The sequence below is a fragment of the Mus caroli genome, chromosome 2 (genome assembly GCF_900094665.2).
Source record: "Mus caroli chromosome 2, CAROLI_EIJ_v1.1, whole genome shotgun sequence".
Lineage (NCBI taxonomy): Eukaryota > Metazoa > Chordata > Mammalia > Rodentia > Muridae > Mus > Mus caroli.
The window spans coordinates 37,138,222-37,160,596 of NC_034571.1; the positions used below are offsets into that span (position 1 = coordinate 37,138,222).

Consider the following 22,375-nt stretch of genomic DNA (forward strand, 5'->3'; position numbering starts at 1 on the left):
TCTGTGTGTGTGTGTGTGAGAGAGAGAGAGAGACAGAGAGAGAGACAGAGAGACAGAGAGACAGAAACAGAGACAGAGAGAGGGAGAGAGAAAGAAAGAGAGATGATACTAAGGAGTTATATAAAAAGAAAAAATAAAATAAAAGGATCTAGATAAAATTTCTGAGTTTTCTCTATGATAATTATATCATAATGGGGAATTTGGGAAGAGAAATATGTGAATATGGCCATTTTATAAACCTCACACTTACACAATCCACAAAACACTGTGACTTGCCCCCACATATATACATCAGGTAGGCACTGATACCCCTGGAATGATGGAGATATGATTAAAAGCCTTTGACTCCTAATATCTACACAAGGAGTCAAGTAGACCTTTATATTAAAACAATGTGAGTAAAAAACTCCGTGTTGCTTTTACTACAAACAAAAAAAAAAGAGTTCCATCTGTACTTAATGGTGATTCTAACCCCAGTACTTTGCAGGTGTTGGCAGGAAGATTAAGGTTTCAAGGTCAATCTCATCTATAAGTGAGTTTTAGACCAAATGGGTTACAAGAAATCCTATCTCAAAATAAACAATGAAAATTGTCAAACAAAAGCAACAACAATTACTACTTTAGAAAGTAAGAAATAAGTCACATGTTCTAGCCTGGTGTAATGATTTATGCTTTTAATCACAGGCTCATGTTGGAGGATCTCAATATAATGGATAGCCCAGCTACGTACTATATCTTTTTTGTTTGGTTGGTATTTTTTGTTTGTTTGTTTGTTTGTTTGTTTTTCGAGACAGGGTTTCTCTGTGTAGCCCTGGCTGTCCTGGAACTCACTTTTGTAGACCAGGCTGGCCTCGAACTCAGAAATCCACCTGACTCTGCCTCCCGAGTGCTAGAATTAAAGGCATGTGCCACCACACCCAGCTTATATACTGTATCTTAAAAACCAAAATGACACAAAACAAGACAAAATAGGATCAAAAAACATCATTCCATCTTCTGACATCTTCCTCAGTTCTATTTCTCAGTGACTTGAAGTTCTTGTCATACTTTGACATAATTGGTTAGAGTGACGCCTAGATATTTTACATTTTAATGGCTATTGTAAGAGTGTTGTTTCCCTAATATCTTTCTTGGCCCATTTTCAATTGTATAGAGGAGGGCTACTGCCTTTTTTTTTTTTTAGTTAATTTTGTGGTGGTGTCAAATGCCTTCTAATATTTCCCCAAACATTACATTTGGGCCTATTATCATTATTATTATTAATGTTATTGTTATTATTATTATTATTATTATTATTATTATTAATATATGTAAGTACTCTGTAGCTATTTTCAGATCTTCCAGAAGAGGGTGTCAGATCTCATTACAGATAGTTGTGAGCCACCATATTGTTGCTGGAATTTGAGCTCAGGACCTTCAGAAGAGCAGAGAGTGTTCTTAACAGCTAAGTCATCTCTCCTGCCCCCTTTTAGTTAATTTTGAATCCAGTTATTTTGCTGAGCATGTTAATCAGCTGTAGGGATTCTCTGATAGAATTTTTGGTGTCATATCGTCAAAGTAGTGATACATTCATTTCTTCCTTTCTAATTTGTATCCCCTTGATCTCCTTTAGTTGTCTTATTGCTCTGTCTAGAATTTATAGAACTATATTGAATAGATACAGAGAGAGTGGGCAGTTTTGTCTTATCCCTGATTTTAATGAAATTCCTTTAAGTTTCTCACCATTTAGCTTTTGTTGGTAATTGGCATGCTATATATTGTTTTTATTATGTTTGTGCATTCACGTTCTATCCCTGCTATCTCTAAGACTTTTAACATGAAAAGATGCTAGATTTTGTCAAAGAATTTTTCAGCTTCTAGTGAGAAAATCATGTAACTTTTTTCTTTCAGATTGTTTATATGGTGGACTAAAGCTCTCCAAATATCATGAATTAATAGGATTAACATACTGAAAATGGCCACCTTACCAAAAACAATTTACATATTCAATGCTATTCCTATCAAAATTCCAAAAACATAATTTTACAGATCTAGACAGTACAATTTTCAATTTCATATGGAAAACAAACAAACAACCACAACATAAAGGATAGCTAAAATAATCTTGTAGAATAAAGAACTTCTCTAGGTATCGCCATCCCTGATTTAATTACATAATGCAAAGTAATAGTAATAGAAACTGCATGATATTGGTAATTTGATCAATGGACTAGAATTGAATACCTTGACACTTGACTTTTGTCATTGAAGTTAAAACCATAAAATGGATAAAAAGAAGGCATCTTCAAAAAATGATGCTGGTCTAACTGGATTTCTGCAAAAGACCATAGGCTAATTTTGCAGAAGATGCAGCTTTGATTCCCAGGACCCACATATCAGCTTACAACCATCGGTAGGTCCAGCAACAGGAGATCTACCAACCTTTTCTGCCTTCAAGCACCAGGTGTGAATTTAAAGTGCAGTCATCCATGCAGGCACAACATCCATACACATAAAAAAAAATTTAAAAGTCTTAATAAAAAGAATATTAGGCAAAAATATAACCAAATATATTCACTAATTATGTATTTTAAAACTTAAATATCATCTTATATTCAACTATTGACAAGAAAAAAAAGAAAATTGGAAGAAAATTATACCATCTTAGGGTAAACTGTTCTTATCAACATATTTTAATTCTTTTTAAGATCTTGATTACCTTGTATTGATCAATGTAATTAAAGGTGGAATACAATGTCTATGTTCCTGAAGATTGTCTAAAATTTTTTAATATTGACTTGAATCCAAGCAGTAACAGCTAGGAATCCTTTCCATACTCTACTGTGTATTCTAAGGTTAGTATAGTATGGACAATCATTAGACGTAGGAAGATTAGGTAGAAAACTGAAATTAATTGATTGTTTCACCTAAGGTGAGGATAATCAGTTAGGCTGAATATATTTTCTTTTTTTTTTTTAATTTTTTTATTATGTATTTTTCTCAATTACATTTCCAATGCTATCCCAAAAGTCCTCCATACCCTCCCCGCTACTTCCCTACCCACCCATTCCCATTTTTTGGCCCTGGCGTTCCCCTGTACTGGGGCATATAAAGTTTGCGTGTCCAATGGGCCTCTCTTTCCAGTGATGGCCAACTAGGCCACTGAATATATTTTCTAAGTAACTTAGAACACAATCATTTCTAAATGAGCATTGATGTTGAGCTTAGTAATTAAGATCTCTTGTATTACCTGGGTGCGATGGTTTATATAAGTTTGGCCTAGGTGTGGGCTGTTGGAGTAGATGTGTCAGTGTGGTTTTGGGCTATAAGACCCTCAATCCTAGCTGCCTGGAAGTAAGTATTCTGCTAACAGCCTTCAGATGAAGATGTAGAAATCTCAGCTCACCCTGCACCATGTGTATCTGAATGTTGTTATGTCCTGCCTAGATGATAATGGAACCTGTAAGCCAGCCCCAATTAAATGGTGTCCTTATAAGAGTTGCCTTGGTCATGGTGTCTGTTCACAGCAGTAAAACCCTAACTAAAACAATGGCTGAAAAAAAATTTTAAAAATATATCTTTATCCAAAGGTAGTACAGATTAGTTGTATAGTAATGGTATTTTCCAAGCAACAGATACATGTCACTGTTTAAGTCACATGGTTGGCTGCACATGACATTGATAAACGATTCCTTCAAATATTTGCAGGTATAGAGAGATAATATTAAAATACCATTTCCTGATTAAGATGAAATAGGAGAATATTGTGAATTTCTCACATGTACTAGGTCTTGTAAGATTTATTTTTAATGTAACAAATAATATTTTTATCCTCACAGAAATTTGTTGAAAGATATACTTCTGTTCTACATGGAGTATTTCATGGTTCCAAAATTTGGAATAGATCAAAGGTCAATTTTATAAGGAACCAAGGTATTTTTCCATAACACTTTGAATTTAATAACCAACTTCATAAAACAACCACAGTGTTAAAGTCTTTGAAGATTGTAAATATGAATTCTGGCAAAAGGGAGTTTAGGAATAACACTTAAGAGTAATGGTTTCTAAAAAGGAGTTAGGGGCAAGGGGCAGAGTAAGAGAGCTCTAGCCTCCTAAGATTAAAAGCCAGTATTCATTCTTGAGGTGAAGGAAAAGAGGCAGAAGTAGAGAGGGGTGGGGAGGGAGAAAGGAGCACTTCCAGTATACCATAGCCAAACTAAATATATGCCTGTCAAGTTTTGGGATTGGTGTGAATGCTAGGAGAGAATTGTCCTTTCAGGAAATTTTCTCTGTTATTCATTTCTTGTCTACATTATACTCTAGATAATATCAATGTTGTTGTTTTTTAAAGACATTTTAATAAGTAATTAGCTGTTAGTATTTACCATTTTCTGCACTTCATTTATCCATCGATAGATAATTTTTAATAACGTAGGAAACCTGAGGCTTAAGAATGAGATGCTCTGTTTATGATAACTACCTTACTGCAAATACCTTCCAAAGCCTTGTTGCTACACAAACCTCTGCTGATGACATCTGTATCAGAAAATTAAAGATGCAATTTATTCATTCTAAATATATTGGAATGTGTGGTCATTAAATATTTATTAGGATATCTCTATTTAAAAGGACTAGCAACTATTTAAAACCCATAAAACATCTACCATATAGTTTACTTAGTTGTTTTCAATGCTTAGTTAGGGGTCATGATAATTGTGGTGGAATAATAAATATTAATAACCCAAGAAGATAAAATATAACAATATTATCTGATTTTAGTAAGATGTGACTATTGGGGTAGGTAGTTCCACTTTATCATTACACATTCTTCAACTATGTGTGGAGCCTAATTAGACAGTGCAGCAGCAGAATTGTCAATAAAGTCTGTACGAGTAATTTATCTTTTTTTCTCAATTATTCAAGTCCTCCTTTCACTACTATTCTTTGATAATTTTTTAAATTACAAAGAACATTTCTGGAAAAAATGTTTGGGAAAAAAAATCTCGATTTCTCTTGAATAAAATCCCCTGAGTTCTTCACCTAGGCTATTCTTGTAGGCAAATGTTTGGAACTAGAAAATATCATCCTGAGTGACGTAATCCAGACCCAAAAAGACATGCATGGTATGTTTTCATTTATTTATTTTTCTTTTTTTATTACATATTTTCCTCAATTACATTTCCAATGCTATCCCAAAAGTACCCCATACCCTTCCCCCCACTTCCCTACCCACCTATTCCCATTTTTTTTGGCCCTGGTGTTCCCCTGTACTGGGGCATATAAAGTTTGTGTGTCCAATGGACCTCTCTTTCCAGTGATGGCCGACTAGGCCATCTTTTGATACATATGCAGCTAGAGTCAAGAGCTCCGGGGTACTGGTTAGTTCATAATGTTGTTCCACCTATAGGGTTGCAGATCCCTTTAGCTCCTTGGGTACTTTCTCTAGCTCCTCCATTGGGAGCCCTGTGATCCATCCAATAACTGACTGTGAGCATCCACTTCTGTGTTTACTAGGCCCCGGCATAGTCTCACAAGAGACAGCTATATCTGGGTCCTTTCAGCAAAATCTTGCTAGTGTATGCAATGGTGTCAGCATTTGGAAGCTGATTATGGGGTGGATCCCTGGATATGGCAGTCTCTAGATGGTCTATCCTTTTGTCACAGCTCCAAATTTTGTCTCTGTAACTCCTTCCATGGGTGTTCTGTTCCCAATTCTAAGAAGGGGCACAGTGACCACACTTTGGTCTTCATTCTTCTTGAGTTTCATGCGTTTAGCAAATTGTATCTTATATCTTGGGTATCCTAAGTTTTGGGCTAATATCCACTTATTAGTCAGTACATATTGTGTGAGTTTCTTTGTGATTGGGTTACCTCACTCAGAATGATGCCCTCCAGGTCCATCCATTTGCCTAGGAATTTCATAAATTCATTCTTTTTAATAGCTGAGTAGTACTCCATTGTGTAAATGTACCACATTTTCTGTATCCATTCCTCTGTTGAGAGCATCTGGGTTCTTTCCAGCTTCTGGCTATTATAAATAAGGTGGCTATGAACATAGTGGAGCATGTGTCCTTCTTACTGGTTGGGACATCTTCTGATATATGCCCAGGAGAGGTATTGCTGGATCCTCCGGTAGTACTATGTATATTAGCCCTAAATTACCAGATACCAGTGCTACCGACCCAGAGAAGCTAAGGAAGAAGAAAAACATAAACAAGGATGCTTGAATCTCCCTTATACGTGGAAATAAAATGGAGGAAGAGAACTGGATGGGAGAGGGGATGAAGAAGGGAATGGGCATGGGAATCAGGTGTAGGGAGAGCAGGGAACAAAGAACAAATCGATGGTGGGCAGGGACTTGGACTTGCCAGAGAACTGGGACTAGGTCAAGGTGGGTTAGGTGAGAGACCCTAGGGAGTCTGCTGGTTAACTCTAACTGAGACTCTTAACTGTGGAGGATATGGATCCTGAAGTGGCCACCTCTTTAGCCATGCAAGACTCCTACTGGGCAGATTATGGCAGCAACCAAATTATAAAACCTGCCTACAAGATGTGCAAGGACAAAGATGGAGCAGACACGGATGCAATGTCTAACCAATGGATGGCTCAAAGTGAAACGTATCTCATGTGCAAGAATCAATTTCTCATACTATTAATCATACTCTATTATGCTTACAGACAGACTCCTAACATAACTGTCTGTGGGTTAACGGGGTCTTGTGTCAGATCTGCCACAGCACTCAGACTCTCAGGGAGGCAGGACTTGGGAGTTTTGACTGTGCTTACCCTACACTGTTACCAGGCAAGTGTCAGGCTATGGGAAGGACATCACTTTCAGGGGTGGAGGAAGCATAGACTGAGGCATGGGACACCTGGAGCTGGCTCGAAGTCCCGGGGCCTACAAGGAGTTCAGGACCTTCTGATTCTCAGGCTCCTGGGCACTCAGGCATCACTGGATGCCGCTGAGGAGCTGAGAAAAGAGTGGGGTCCCACAGGATAGATCTAGCCCAAGGCTGATGGGGAAGAAGAGGGAAGAGCTCCAGTTGGTCCTTCAGGGAGAGCCTTTGGCTTGATGGCTGCAGCGGGTTTGGGCTTGGTTTGGTGATGTTTGTGGCTGGGAGCTCAGGGAGGCCTCCTATGGGAGATTAGATAGCAGCTCTTTAGGAGAAAGCCTTCTCCATTTCTCCCTACAGCAGATTCCGATGAAAAGAAGCAGTCTATGTTTTTAAGACATTTATTGTCATGGCGGAAGGTAGATCAGTAAAACCATACCCTGCTTATCAGGATGGACCTGAGGTAAAATGCCTTTTGTAGGGAGGAGTGTACAGGAAGGAGAGATTATTGGCTAAGTCCTCAGCGCCTTAAGGTACCTCATTAAAACAAAGGTCTGTCTTGAGGCTATGTGACCTGAGGTCATGTCCTCTACCTGTGGAGGGGCTCGGGGCATTGTCCTTACATGACTGATAGTCACAAATCTATGGAGGGCTGTGGCCTCATCCCAGGAGCATGGTTCCCTGGGAGTAAAGGAAAACGCCTTGTGTTCCTTTAGGGTCACTGGGATTTCTAGTCTTATCACAACCAGAAACCAGACTGCCTTTCACGGCCCTACAACTGTCCTCTGAGAGGGTCCACCCAACAGCCAATCGAAAGCCACTGCAGAGACCCTCAACTAAACATTAGATGGAACTAGCAGAGTCTTGTGGAAGAGTTGGGTGAAGGACTAAGGGTACCTGAAGAAGATAGGCACTCTCTAGGAAGACCATCAGAGTCAACTAACCTGGACCCTTGGGTGCTTCAGAGACTGAAGCACCAACCAAAGAGCAGGCCTGGTCTGGATCTAGGCCCCCCAGCATATAAGTAGCAGATGTGCAGCTTGGTCTTCATGTGGATCCCCAACAACTGGATCAGAGTCTGGCCCTGAATCTGTGGCCTGTCTATGGATCCTCTTTCCCTAACTGGGCTGTCTTTTCTAGCCTTGGTGGGAGAGGATGAACCTAGTCTTGCAGAGACTTTATACTCCAGGGTGGGTTGATACCTGGGGAGGCTCCCCCTTCTCAGAGGAGAAGAGAAGGGGAAAGTGAGAAAGGAGAGGTGGTATAGGGGAGCTAAGAGAAGAGAAGGATATATATTGAGAAGTACAGTGAATGAACGAATAAATAGATAAATAGGAAAATAAATATATCTTTATATTAGTAAGCACGAATATTTGCATGTTTCTAGAGTGAGCAGGCAATGTTCATCATAAAAATATCGACATTGTCAAAATGGAAATTTGTGCTGCTATAGTGAAGCATTATTACATGTAAGATGTTGAAATTTTTGTTTTGAGTTTTTAATACCTTGTTGTTTTCGTGGATCATAAATCTGAAGCCCAAACAGGGGTGCTCTTTCATGCCTCAGCAACGTCACCTCACTGGTCATCAAATCTAGTTGAAAAATTGAACCATTCATGTAATCTGTCCAGAACACATAATTCCCATGATGTGACAGTCCAAAAGGATGGTTCAGCTCTTTACCACTGTATACAACCTATAAAATGTGAAATGAATGTAAACATACTAAAAAAATCAAGACTACATTTCCAAATATAACTATTAGGTAAATAATATTTGTAACTATACCAGAGGACAACCTAACTATACTCTTAACTCTTAATTTATCTGAGTAGATTTACCAAGGATATTTTTACAGTAATAGCTTAGTCTTCTCATTTTTTTTGAAATTCTTCATGTGTTCAAATTTTTCTCATAAATGACACTGCAGAAATGATGAAGAATAGAAATGTTAAAAGGGCATCACTCAACTTTATTTCTCCCTCTGTGTGATATTTATTATTCTCTTGGATGAAAGTTTACCTGAATATTATTACACACACACACACATACACACACACATACACACACACACACATACAATCTCACACTTATGCACACTTATACACACATGTTGCTCATCTAATGATCAAGTGAAATGAAATGTTTGAGTGGCTGTATGAATGGAGAAGACTTTTCTAGGTCAATTGTACCAATGGAAACTGATGAGATCTAGGAAGTAACAAAACAGAGAAAAATGTTAATTTTACATAGATAAGATTGGCTAATGAGGTTTAATTTTGATTATGTTGAATTATTATTCTATTTTCTTCCACTTGTTATTGACATGAAGGAATGAAGAGAGTCGTCTTGCGCAGTGAATTGATAAATAGGAAATACAGTCGAGACCCAACATATCCTCTCTTCTTATATTACATCTCTTATAAAATCCTACTGCATGGTATCTGAAAGCAAATTTTTCATCTCAATCAATCAATATTCAAAATTTAAGGAACTTATCCACATAGTTAAGAATAAAAATTGAAAATGTGCTCATTTTAATAAAATCCTCCAGTTAAATTTATGTTATAATGAAAGACTGAGATATAACAGAGCCTAAAATATGATGAGCATGAAATTATACACATTGTGTGTACACATGTATATACTTTAGCACACACTCATATTTTTTAAGTCTATTTATGTACATATATATTGTATACATACTAACATCTTCTGAGGAAGTATAGATATTTAGTTAATAGATGTGAAATATATGGCATAGAATATACCAATCAATTTATTTATCTGGTGGAATTAGTTGATATCATCTGTGATAACCAATGATTGAACCATTGAAAGTACAATTTATTTCTCAAAAAGAATTCTTAGTGAGTAGGATGACCCCACGACTCAGGACTCAGATCCAGAAAGGAACTTAGATCAAAGGACACATTTGGAAATGTCTCATTTGCCCTTCACCTTTTACCTCATAGTTGAAGTCATTCCATGAGGCTCTAGGTTGTTAGTGACTGAAGAGGAAGAAACAGGATGATGATTTTTGTCATTAGGCCGGTATCTTGCTGTCAACTAAACACTTGTCAGCATTACCCCACAATGCCAGGCCATTTTACAATGATTAAAGCAAAAGAAGCAAGAGGAAATCCCATTTCTTTGCACCAACTGCTTTGAAATCCAGTCCATTCCTGCAATGCATCTTAGGTTCGGTATCACAAAATTCTTTACTCAAAGGAATGCACTATAATTACTTTGTCTAAATCTCAGCTGCAAATATTGAGCACATTTAAATAGAGAGGGGTTGCTTGGTCACAGAAAATCCATCAATAATGTAGAAAGCCTGCATTGTAAAATCAGCCCTGCTACCAGGAGGGCTTCTTTTAAAAAACCCACAAATCCTGGCACACTGCAGTGAGCTGGGCCTGGCCTCCCGGAGGCCAATGCCAGCTGCACAGCTTAATACTCATTCTCCTTCAGCCACCCCACAGAGACTATTGGCAGCCACCTCAGAGGGGTAAAAATAAACTTGAAAGTATTTTTAACACAGCACAACAAGGCTCTGTGGAAGAAGAAGCCTGCCGGTTACAAACAGTAGCACTGCCTCTTACCTTTCTGTGGGTTCCATTCAAAAATACTTTCTCAATATGATCATAGTAGGCATCACACCAATATAATGTGCTGGTGTGAAAGTCCAGTGTTAAGCCATTTGGCCACAGCATTTTTGAAGTCACAAAAATCTGTCGATTGACACCATCCATCCAAGCTTTCTCAATCCTTCCCACGCTGTCATCTATTTTATCTTCCTTCCAGTCTGTCCAGTACATCCAACTAGGAAGTGAGAAACAAGGGTTTATGTCATTATCTCCAGTAGCCACCTAGAAGCACCCTTGGATTTGGTACTTCCATAAGTCAGCAGCCTGCTGATATTTTGTATATAAACTTTTCTTTCTGTAACAGTTAACTCAGGGAAGCCAGGGAAGCCAAGGCAAGGAAACAACCTTGCAGCTACACGGCAGCACACCTACTACCAGCTACCATCCCCCAGGCTACCAAAAAAAGCTTATCACTAGCCACTAAAACTTGCCTAATACATGAATGAAAACCGTGGTAAGTACCAAATATTTATTTTCTTTGAACCCTGATATTTTTTATGTTGCATTACTTTTAAATATTGTTCCATAAAATGCATTATTTGGCTCAGTGATTTAAAGGCTGACAGCTGACATGAGAATCCAGAACACAGTTAATGATCTATTCTAGAATTTATTTAATTTCAGGTGAATTAGTGTTTTTATTTTTAGAAAGGCAACTGGATTGCCTTTATTCTAAAGGTCACAGTCATATTGGCTTTATTTAGCCAGATCCAATTCATCTTCCTGATGCAAATTATCTATGCTTTATTGCTGTTTATTATTATCCCAAATCCACAAAGGATGATTTAGCTGCACATAAGTTTAATAACAGCAGGTTGACTGACCTTGAGATGTTGAGCTTTTAACTTCTATCTCAAACAAAACACCTCCCTTTACAAATGAATCTGTGTAAGCTGTAACAGTGGGGGAGTGAGCCTGGAGCCAATGTTCCAATTCCCTCATGAATAAGGTTGAAACTCACGCCATGTGTTGTTTAAGGGTCATGTGAAAGTTCCTGGGTTATTAATTAAACTGGGGTTTCATTTTGGCAACCATATACAGCTCTGAAAAGGACCAATGCTTATCTAAGCTGGAGGTCTTAAAAAAGGCCCCCTGTTGTCTTTCCTTCCTTTGTGGGAATAATTCTGACATAATTTGGAAAAATTCTGAATCCAGACTAAGAAGTTTAAAAATGTTCAAATTGTTAAGTAGAAGTTGAGAATATATCCTCTACTATTTTATATCAATTAAGCTTTTATCAAATTTTCTTAACAGTTGACAATGATTTTTGATTGCCTGTTGAAATGGTGTATGAATCTGAAAGAAAGCCAGGATGGTAGTGTACTGTGATCTATTCTGCATTCCCTACGAGGGCTTTTATCATTGTGACAACACAGGAATTATCAACTGTAGTTTCTCTAATTACATGACAGCCACAAATGTTTAGTTTTATTTATATAAATCAGCTTCATAAAATGCACTACATGCTATTTCATCTCCAATGGCTTTTCCTAAAATCATTATATTCACTTAATTAAAGCAGTTTTATTCCTGACTAAATTATACATTATTGAAACGGGAATATACTTTCCTCACATTTTTGTTGATCATGACATACACATTTTACTTTGTAGTTCCCTATCTGGAATCACAAAAATATGTTTATTGATATGCATGCATATGTATGCATACAAGCATACAAACATCACAGGCTTGAAATTCTAATAATGATGTTTATGTTTTACTGTTCTGTAGGGATTGAATAAAACCAGCAGCCAGTAAAGTCATGAGTGAAGGTGTATTGTTGATAAGAAAACAAATAGGAAAAGGATTAAGGCCGTGAACCCACGGGAAGTTGGCAAAGCTTTTCCCCATATGCCTCAAAATTGGCTAAACCTTTTCTGGTCAATTACAAGTGCTTACAGACAACTGAACAGTGTGTACAAAAACTAGCCACTACAGCTTTCTCAAAACCATGTTTACAGCCAGACACTTGTACCCAGAAAGACCTCCTACAGGACTAGATAACCCCTCACTGTGTACCTAACACTCTGTGTTCCAGTCATTGTGGGCATGGCTTCATCAGAGCACACAGCCCACCTGCTCCCAGATTTCTGTATGACATTCCTCATTTTTTTTTCACCACCCAGTAAGTTTTCCCAGTGTAAGCCATCTGTGTCATGGCACTGTTCAAATGAAGAATTGTTGTGAACTGATACAGCACCTAAGATTATTTTTTACAAAGACAAAATATCAGGGGAAAAAAAAACCTTATTTCTTTTTTATTTCTGCTTTCAAGGTCTACACACACACACACACACACACACACACACACACAGTCTAGATTCCATGTATGAAAAATCATGTGATATTTATCTTTCTGAGTTTGGCTTATTTTACTTAACATCATGAGTTTGCACTCATTTTTCTGGAAACTCCAACACCCCCTCCCAACCACCCTCGGGTGATGCTGATTTAGTAGAGACAGTGTATGTTCAAGATAACTGTAACTGTTATAATACTGAGAGGAAAGGCTTTCCCAATGGAAATGTACAGCTCTGAAGCAAAGGTATTCTGTCAGTTCCCATCCAGAAAATACTACAAAATTATACTTTACAACAAACCTCACACAGGAGATTAATTGGGAGGACCACAAAGGGGTGGCTGCCTCTGCTGCTGACAGAAGCTGCAGAGAACTGAGCAGCAGGTAGCCTTTATCCAGGGTTTCTTGGAGTGGGGTGAGGTTCCAGGGTCGAAGTTTCCTGGGTGGAGATTTACAGCCAAGCCCAGGGATTGGTGGGTGTTCAGGCTGTGTTCCTTCCAGAGTTCTATCCTATTGTGAAGCTGGTTTAACCCTTCAGTGTTTCCTGCTGCCAGGACCAACTCTCTGTCATTATCACTCACGCTAAGATTCAAAACAGCTTTATGGTTCAAATATGGTTTTTATTCTGAAACCCTTAAAATGAATATGTTAACAAAATGAGCCAAAAGTCATTGTCACATTAACAATGTCCTCAAGGTTACTCTTTGCTATGCCCCTGCTTTGCATTTCACTCTACTTTGGTTTTGTTATTTAAAAACTTAACATACACAATAGGTTTCATTTTCAAACACAATTTGTTATTGTTAACCCTGCTGGAGTTTTTCTCCAACTGCTTTCTCCACTTCCATCATTGGATACCTGCCCCACATAACTTCTTTTTGGTTTGTCACAGGTATCTTTTAGACCACCTTTCATCAGTGCCTCTCTTTTTCTTTTTCCTGCCATGGGCTTCATTCTCGTGTTCTAGCCTATACCTGCACATACCTCTAGTCATGTGCATATATACATAGACACATAATGCAAGAGAACACATTTGAGAATAGGAAACACTTGTTTTTCTGAGTCACCTTAATATGTTTTCTAGATCTATCAATTTTCCTGAAATTTTTATGTTTTATTCTTCTTTATAGCTAAATACAATTGAATTATGTCTGTATTTCATATTCATCACCTATTCTTATGTTGAGAGATATCTAGGCTGGTTCCATTTTGTAGCTGCTGAGAATCCAGCAGCAGTAACACAGATGGCCCAGTATCTTTAATTCATTTGTAATCTTGTGACTGTGTATTGTTCACATAGTCACAAGTTTCTGGAGGGCAATTATCCTCCATGTTTCTATTGATATGCATAAGTTGCATGGATTTTTAATTAAAGAAATAATTAATACTGCATTGATCCTTTAATTGTCTGTTACTTTTGATGAAGCATACCCTTGCAATGAGTAATGAGCTCCCCCTATGTACTTCTAAAAGCTAGTGGTATTGAAAAGCAGAAGAAAACATAAAGTTCTTACTCTGAAAACATTTACAGAAAGTTCCAAATATTGGAATAAATTTGGGGGCTAATGCTTTCTTTTATTACTAGACATTTTTTGAACTCCATATTTTATTCCCCTCCTGGTCCACCCTCTGACTGTTCCATGTCCCATATCTCCTCCCAGCCCTCCTGTCTCCATGAGGACGTCCCCACCCCCCATCCCACCAGACCTCTAAACTCCCTGGGGCCTCCAGTCTCTTGAGGGTTAGGTGCATCTTCTCTGACTAAACACAGGCCCTGCAGTCCTCTGCTGTTACGTGTATTGGGGGCCTCATATCAGCTGGTGTATGCTGCCTGGTTGATGTTCTAGTATCTGAGAGATCTTGAGGGTCCAGGTTAATTCATACTGCTGGTCCTCCTCCTACAGAGTCACTCTCCTCCTCAGCTTCTTCCAGCTTTCCCCTACTTAGACATGTTTTTAATAACCACTTGACCAAATTGTTTCAGACTTCCATGGCTAGTCTCAATGCTTTCTGAACCAGTTTTCATATAGAGCTAAGTTTATGCTCTTTAAAATGAAGGTGAACACACTACCTCCAAATCTATCCTCACACCGAAAATAAAACACAGAGCTCTATTGTGGTCTTCTTCTCTCTTACCACTTCATCTTTACAAAGAAAATTTTGACTTAAGAAGATTTGGACAATATGAAATGGATATTTCAGTAATAGAACAGATAATTAGGAAAGCCAAATATGAAAAATGTCAGAAATAAAGTATAGTTAATTCTTTTGAAAATGCGTACAGTGATTCATCTACTCCCTGGGAAGATGTACTATGCTTGTATTTGAAGTTATTTTCAAATCATACAGTTCTAGAAGTTGCACTTCAGTGATCTCAGCTTACAATGGACATCTCACATCCTATTCCCTTTTAATGTATGCTTTGGATCAAAAGAATATCCATTTGTGATCATATTTTCTTGGAATGGAAATAGACGTCCATACAGAAACCAGGAGCCAAAACTATGCAATCTATTCATTTAATGTTGAATTTCTGTTAGGAATTTTCACATTTCTTTAATATTTTATGAATGTCATTTTATGTTCATGCCATAGGACTGAAGGAAATATCACATTTTTCCATAAAATATTTCATTCTGACCATGTAGCACAAAACTATAAGGTCATATTCCCAGATGGAAATATAAATGAGCTTAAAATCACTATAGACTCATATAAAGGAATAGAATGGACTGAGTAAAAAACACTTTGCAGACAGACTGCCTGGGTTTAATATCTAACCATTCTGTTTGCAATTGAATTGAATGGAACCTATGATCACTTCAAGAAAAGAGAATAAGAACAGCAACTATTCAAAAGATTGCTGTGACGGTTACACACAGGAGTGTAGTAACTACTTTAACAAAACGCACAGTGCACAGAAAATGTACAAAATATATATTAGTTCTCAATGCCTAAAATATGATTAGCTTAAAAGTTTAACCAATATAGTCACTGAGTGAATGATTACATGTCCTGGTGCCAGGTTGTCTAAATAGTGCTATTCTCAAAATCTTTAAGTAACATATCCTCTATAGAAATTGTTTATTTTACTTAATCCAACACATTTTTCTGTTTTTATCTAATGTATTTTCTAGGATGGGAACTCACTGAGTAAATAACTCCTTCATCTTCTATTCCCATGCGAATTCACAAGTTCACATGAATCTAAAGAAAATTTGCCTCTACTAATATTTATAAACCAGGAAACATCAGAAGCAGGCTTACATACCCATTGACTGGATCTACCACAATTGCTCTTGGATGAGACATTTCTCCTTCCAGCAGAGTTTTCCGGCTCTGAGAAGCCTTTTCCAGCCTGGCCACATTAATGGTTTTTCTGTGACCATCATTGGTCCAATAAAGGTTATTTCCAATCCAGTCCACTGCAATACCTTCTACATTATCCAGATCTATAGAAATGTAAGAGCAAGAAAGAAACTAATTATATATTAAATATTAAAAGTCAAATAATTTCCACCACAACTGATGTATTTAATGGAGTTTCTCAAAGACTGAAAGAAAGAATTGAAAGAGAAAAATAAACAGACAAAAACTGAAATCCAAGAACGTTATCATATGATTTTCCATATAGCACTTTTTATATATTTTTCATTTTTATTTTAAATACTTTGTCATGCAAATGATAGAACCACTGCCACCATAGGGATTACAATGTTATACATGTTCACAAATTAATCATATACTATTTTAATTGAACACTAGAATGTTTTAACCAAGAAAGTGGTCTACAGAATAATGCAAAATACAAATTACAAGACCATAAAAGCCTAAATATATACGTGTATAGGTATGAACAGAAATTTGAAAGAACAACTACAATGCTTCTGTACTTTTTACCTTTTTTATTGAGGATTTCATATATTTCATATGCATTCTAATGAAGACTACTCCCATTTCCTCCATTCAATTACTCCACTATCCCCCCACCATTTTTCATTTTCAATTCATGTGGTCTCTCTCTCTTTTTTAAAACCCACTGAATATACTCGGTGCAGCCTGTATGTAAATTTTAAGGCCCTTCTGTAAGATTCTGTAAGGTATAGGAAGTACTGTATGAGAAATGCTCTTAAGAAATTTATCGGTTGAACTAATCCAAACTTTCAGTTTTACAAAAAGTAAAGTCAACATTTCAAAGCAAAATTATGTGGTCATAGTTTACTATCCAAGACACTTCAGAACACCAGAATAACTTCACAGGTTAATTTTCCCTATGCTTAGAAGGACGTTTAATGTTGCCTATACTTTATTGATGCTTGATTTATTTGTGCACTTGCATATTCTAACATAGTGGAGAAGAGCTGTTTGTTCTTTCCTATTTTTCATGATCCATAGAGAAAATTTAGAATCACATTTTATTGGAAATCAATTTCAGGGGAAAAAAAGTCAAAATGGAAAATCTTCTAATTTTTAAAAATTTTCTGTTGCTCCGTGACTTATAACTTTTTTTATGTTATCTCAAGGAGCTGTCACTATAACACTATAAATGGAAATTTCTTTACTTGCACTGTAAATAAATCACCACAATGATCTATCTAAAGAGAGAAAGCAATAATAGTTCCTGCCGTGAGATTATAACCAGGGGTAAACAGCTACTGCTCCTGTCCTGAGGTCATAAGCTGGGGTCAACCAAGTGTGAGCCCTGCACAGACATCATAATTGAACTACTTCGGGGAACTCTATCTGTCCTGCCTGAGATAGGGCAACGTCTTAGAGCATGTTAGCTATTATCAATTTCTCATGTTGAAAAAAATGTGTATATTGATGGTCTAGGTGCCTTACATTTTTATGTTTTAAAACTCTTAACTTAATAACATTTCCTTATGCTTTACCACTGGCCTTCTTCAACTGAAATGCTATATAGTACCATTCAGGATTACATACTGATGATAGTAAGATGGAGTTGAATCCAAAGAGGCATAATTTGAAAGGAACTCCTACCTAATTGTTTTGTTTTGGTTTTGGAAACTGAGCTGCAACTTATAAGTGATTATGTTTAGGGTGGTGAACCCCACTGTACCTTCCTATCTAGCCCCCAAACTAAGGAAGCTTCTTAACTGCTCTTTTCTACAATGTCCTTATACTTAAATATGAGCAGAAGGACAATGCTTAACTCAAAAGATGTTTTTGAGGATTGAATGAGTACATGTGTGAAATTCTTTTTTATTTATTTTTTTGTTTATTCGTTTTTCCATTTCTTCTATTTTTTATTTCTGAGAATATACCTTAAAATAATGTCTAGTATGTCCTAAATTCTGTATAAATTGTGTTTTATTACTCATAGTTAATATGATATGCTTTCTTTTAGCTAATTAGCCTATTAAGATAGTAATGAGATCACAACCCACAACACCAGAATAAGATCCCTCCTCTATAAGAGGCCATGCTGGTATTAGGAATCTTAGGTCCACAACATCAGCAGAAGACTCCTGCTTCAGTAGAGGCCAAGCCAGAACTAGGAATCCCAGAGGCCACATGAGTACCTGAATGCCAAAGGCCATGCCAGTAGCCTCAGAACTTCAGAGGCAACTCTAGCATGCTAAGGTCCCAGAGATAATAAAGACCACCAAAACAACTGCAGAAGCATCCTACTGGACCTGAAGAGTTGCTGGTCACCAGCATTATTGACCACTCAGTCAAGAACACTAGAGAGGAAACAGAAACCAAGGGAAAATTATCTATCCAACAAATATGAATCAGAAATCACCATTTAAACATATAACTTCCGCAAACCCAGGTGCTTAGAAGTCAGCACAAGAACACAATCCAACAAGAGCCAGGGCAATCTGACACCATCAGAACCCACCTATCCTACTACAGCAAGCCCTGGATTTTCCAACATAGCAAAAGCACAAGAAAATAACCTTAAAACTGTCCTTAGTTTTAAGAAGATGATAGAGGCTTTTAAAAAAGAAACTGAATAAATCCCTTAAAGAAACCTAGGAAAACACAACTATATGAAGGAAATGAATAAAACTGTGAAAATGAAATTAGAGGCTTAAAATAAAACAAACAAACAAACAAACAAACAAACAAACCCAAACTGAGAGACTCCCCTAACCAACAGAAATCAAGAGACAGAAAAAAAAAAAAAAAAAAAAAAAAAAGAATCTCAAGCACTGAAAAACAATAGAAGAAATTGAAACATCCGTCAAAAAATATTAAGTATAAAAAGTTCCTGACACAAAACATCTAGGAAATCTGGGACACTATGAAAGGACCAAACCTAAGAATATTAGAAATAAAAGAAAGAAAGCTCAAAGGCCCAGAAAATATTTTCAACAAAGCATAGAAAAAAATGTTTTCCTAACCTAAAGAAGAAGTACAAGAAGCTTCCAGAACATTAAATAGATTGGATCTGAAAAAGGAAGTCTCCCCAGTCATATGGTAACCAAAACACTAAATTTATAGGCCAAAGAAAGAATACTAAAAGATACAAGGGAAATGGCCAAGTAACATGTAAAGTGAGACCAATTAATACTACACTGCCTTCACAATGGAGACTCTAAAAGTCAGAAGGACCTGGACACATGTCTTAAAGATGCTAAGAGATCTACAGATGCCAGCCAAGGCTACTATACTCAGCAAAACCTTCAATCAGCATAGAGGGAGAAGACAAGATATCCCATAAAAAGTCAGACAGAATCATTAGCTTTTCACAAATCCAGCCCTACAGAAGGTACTAGAATAAAATCTACAACTGAAAGAGGTTTACTACATCCATGAAAGCACAGGAAATAATTTTACACCAGCAAACTAAAAGAACACACACACATATACACAAACTACAACTACCGACAACAGAGTAACAGGAATTAAGATTCATTAGTCATTGACATATCTTAATATTGGTGAACTCAACACCCGCGCCCCCCGCCCAAAGACCCAGAATAACACAGTGGATGCAAAAACAGGGTCAATCCTTCTGCTCCATATAAGAAACATACCTTAACATCAAAAATAGATACTATCTCAGAGTAAAGGTTTGGAAAAATATTTCCCAATTGTGGTTGTTTGAATATGTTTGAGGGGGTATAGCCTTGTTAGAGGAAGTGTGTCACTGTGGAGGCATGGCTTTGACATCTCATATATATGTTCAAACCTGGCCAGGGGGATCCTGGCTGTCTTTGGATCATGATGTAAAACTTTTGGCTCTTCTAGTGCCATATCTGATTGGAAAACTGCCATGTTTCCCACCATTGATGATAATGGACTGAACCTCTGAAACTGTAATTCGGCATCAATTAAATGTTTTTCTTATTACGATGGTCATGTTGTCTTTTCACAGCAATGAAACCCTAAAACTGAAGTTGATACCAGGAACTAGGGTATTGATGTTACAGGCCTGACCATGCTTTTGTTTAGAAAAATGTGTATTTGGGGACTTTGGATTAGAAAAGCAGTTTAACGATTAAATTGGGGCTTAATTGGCCATAGTAGTAGAAGCCTAGAAGACCCTTAGCCTAGACTGGTTTTGTAAAGTTGGTATTATGGATCATGCTTTTAAAAATTAGGACTTTTGAGATGAATTTAAGGATATAAACAAGAAAAATTATCTAAGAACCTATGTGAAGAAAACGAAAGACACAATGTTTCTTTTATGAGTTATTACTTTTTTATTTATCCATATGAGTGTTTTGCCTAAAATTTTGCATGTGTGTCATGTTAATGCTCAGGGCAACTAGAGATCAGACAATAATGCCTGATTCCTTGAAAGGAGAATTTTGGTTGGTAGTGAGTCATCATGTGGTTGCTGGAAATGGAACCAGAACTGCTGCAAAGGCACTAAGTGCTTCTGTTCACAGTGCCAATTCTCCAGTTTCTAAGCTGTCTCCAAAAGGACAACCGGGAATTTTCTCTTATTGGCCAAAAGCTTAAGCATGAGTTCATTCTTTTGCAACAAACAGGCATTGTTAAAGAAAGCACTTTGCTGTTATATTTTTCATCCCTACTTCAATGAAATTATTAATTAGGAGATAGAGAGTATCTTATGGACATTTGAGTTCTGTATTCAAAACTACCTAGATGGTGTGTACTTAATACCAATATGAATTCTCTGAATAGAAGTACTTGATTTGTAATCAATAAAATTTCATGACATACAATGTAGTCCTTGTTCCAGTATACTTGTGACTTATTGAAATGTAAGAAAGTTATGTGGATGAAACATCTACCCTAATAGATCCTTTACTAGAATACTAGATAGAGCTCCAAGAGTCAACACTCTGAAGTCCACTTTCTATCCTTACCAATGTTATCATTATTGTTGATATTGCACAAGTGATAGAAAGCAAAGACAGAACCCATACTTCTACAATTGGGTATAAAGCTTCTTCAGTTGTCACATAACATTCATTCTTATAAATAAACAGGCAGCCATGTTTAGTATTCAATGCTCAGTAAAGAAGCTGGACATTATATACATAATTGATATAATTTTATATATTGTATAACTGCTCAAACTATTTAAAATTTCTATAGTATTAATGTTTTTTAAATTGCCCTAAATATTTTAGGAAGACTCATGTAAATGCCATTATGAAATACAGTGTTGTAGAGTCTGTCTGTTTTATTTCAGGATAACTTTCTTCAGAATGGGCAACGTTTCACTGAGTTGGATAGTATAACATGCTGTAATAAGCAAATGTGAGGAATGAAGGAAGACACTCATACTTGTCATGTTTCTGGCATTTATTAGCTTTTGAGTGTACCTAAGCCAGCTCAGTTCTGGTGGACGGTAAGCAGGACTGTTGTATGCAATGGGGGGGGGGAGGGGGATAACTGGATTTTACAATATTCTTTTCTATATAAAAATTCTTGGTGGAATATGTCAGAATAAAACAATAAATCTGTGCTACAATTTTGATTTTCTTTCAGTTTTGCTATTTGGATGCTGTTGTGAGGTATTGAAAAAAAAGTGAAAGTCTATTAGACTTTTAGGAAGAAACCTTTGGAAAGTCATTAGACTTAGATGAAGACATTAGGTTGGAATCTCATAAGCAAATACACATGGTTTCCTAAGGAGGAAGAGCGGAAAAGTAGTGTCTATGCTTACATGCCTTTGCCTTTACATTGTTGATTCCCAGTCTTTCTTCTTGGAAAATGTGAAATCAGCAAGAAGGTTTTCAGTAGATATTGGTTCTTGATCTTAGAACTTCAGAATTTTAAGTTGAATCAATGTATTTCGTCAAACTCTTATAAGCAGGCAATTGTGCTTTCAACAATGAAAGTTAACTAATAGAAATGTTAACTAATTAACTAATTAAAAGTTAACTAATCTATTCATTTTGAGATATGAAGAAATGTGAGGGATACATGGGAAACAGTATCCCAAGAACGGCTCTGCAGTTGCATTTTGGAGTAATATGCAAGTAGCATAAACAAGTTGCTATGCAAATTCAAACACTAATTTAATTTTTGGATTTTAGTGTTTTCCTTTCATATAAATCTTCTATTAGCTGGGTGTGGTGGCACACGCCTTTAATCCCAGCACTTGGGAGGCAGAGGCAGGTGGATTTCTGAGTTCGAGGCCAGCCTGGTCTACAGAGTGA

The 22,375-nt window shown here is 36.8% G+C and overlaps 1 protein-coding gene across 3 annotated transcripts in view; it reads right to left on the reverse strand.

Annotated features, from left to right (window-relative positions):
* Positions 1–22,375, reverse strand: part of Lrp1b (LDL receptor related protein 1B) — a 1,970,757-nt gene that overhangs the window by 817,598 nt on the left and 1,130,784 nt on the right. For all 3 annotated transcript variants that reach the window (XM_029472167.1, XM_021181392.2, XM_029472172.1), the window contains exons 12-14: positions 16,036–16,216; positions 10,418–10,637; positions 8,319–8,508 (exon numbers count right to left, since the gene is read on the reverse strand). In XM_029472167.1, coding sequence (XP_029328027.1) covers positions 8,319–8,508; positions 10,418–10,637; positions 16,036–16,216 — 591 coding nt within the window. The remainder of the gene's footprint in view (positions 1–8,318; positions 8,509–10,417; positions 10,638–16,035; positions 16,217–22,375) is intronic.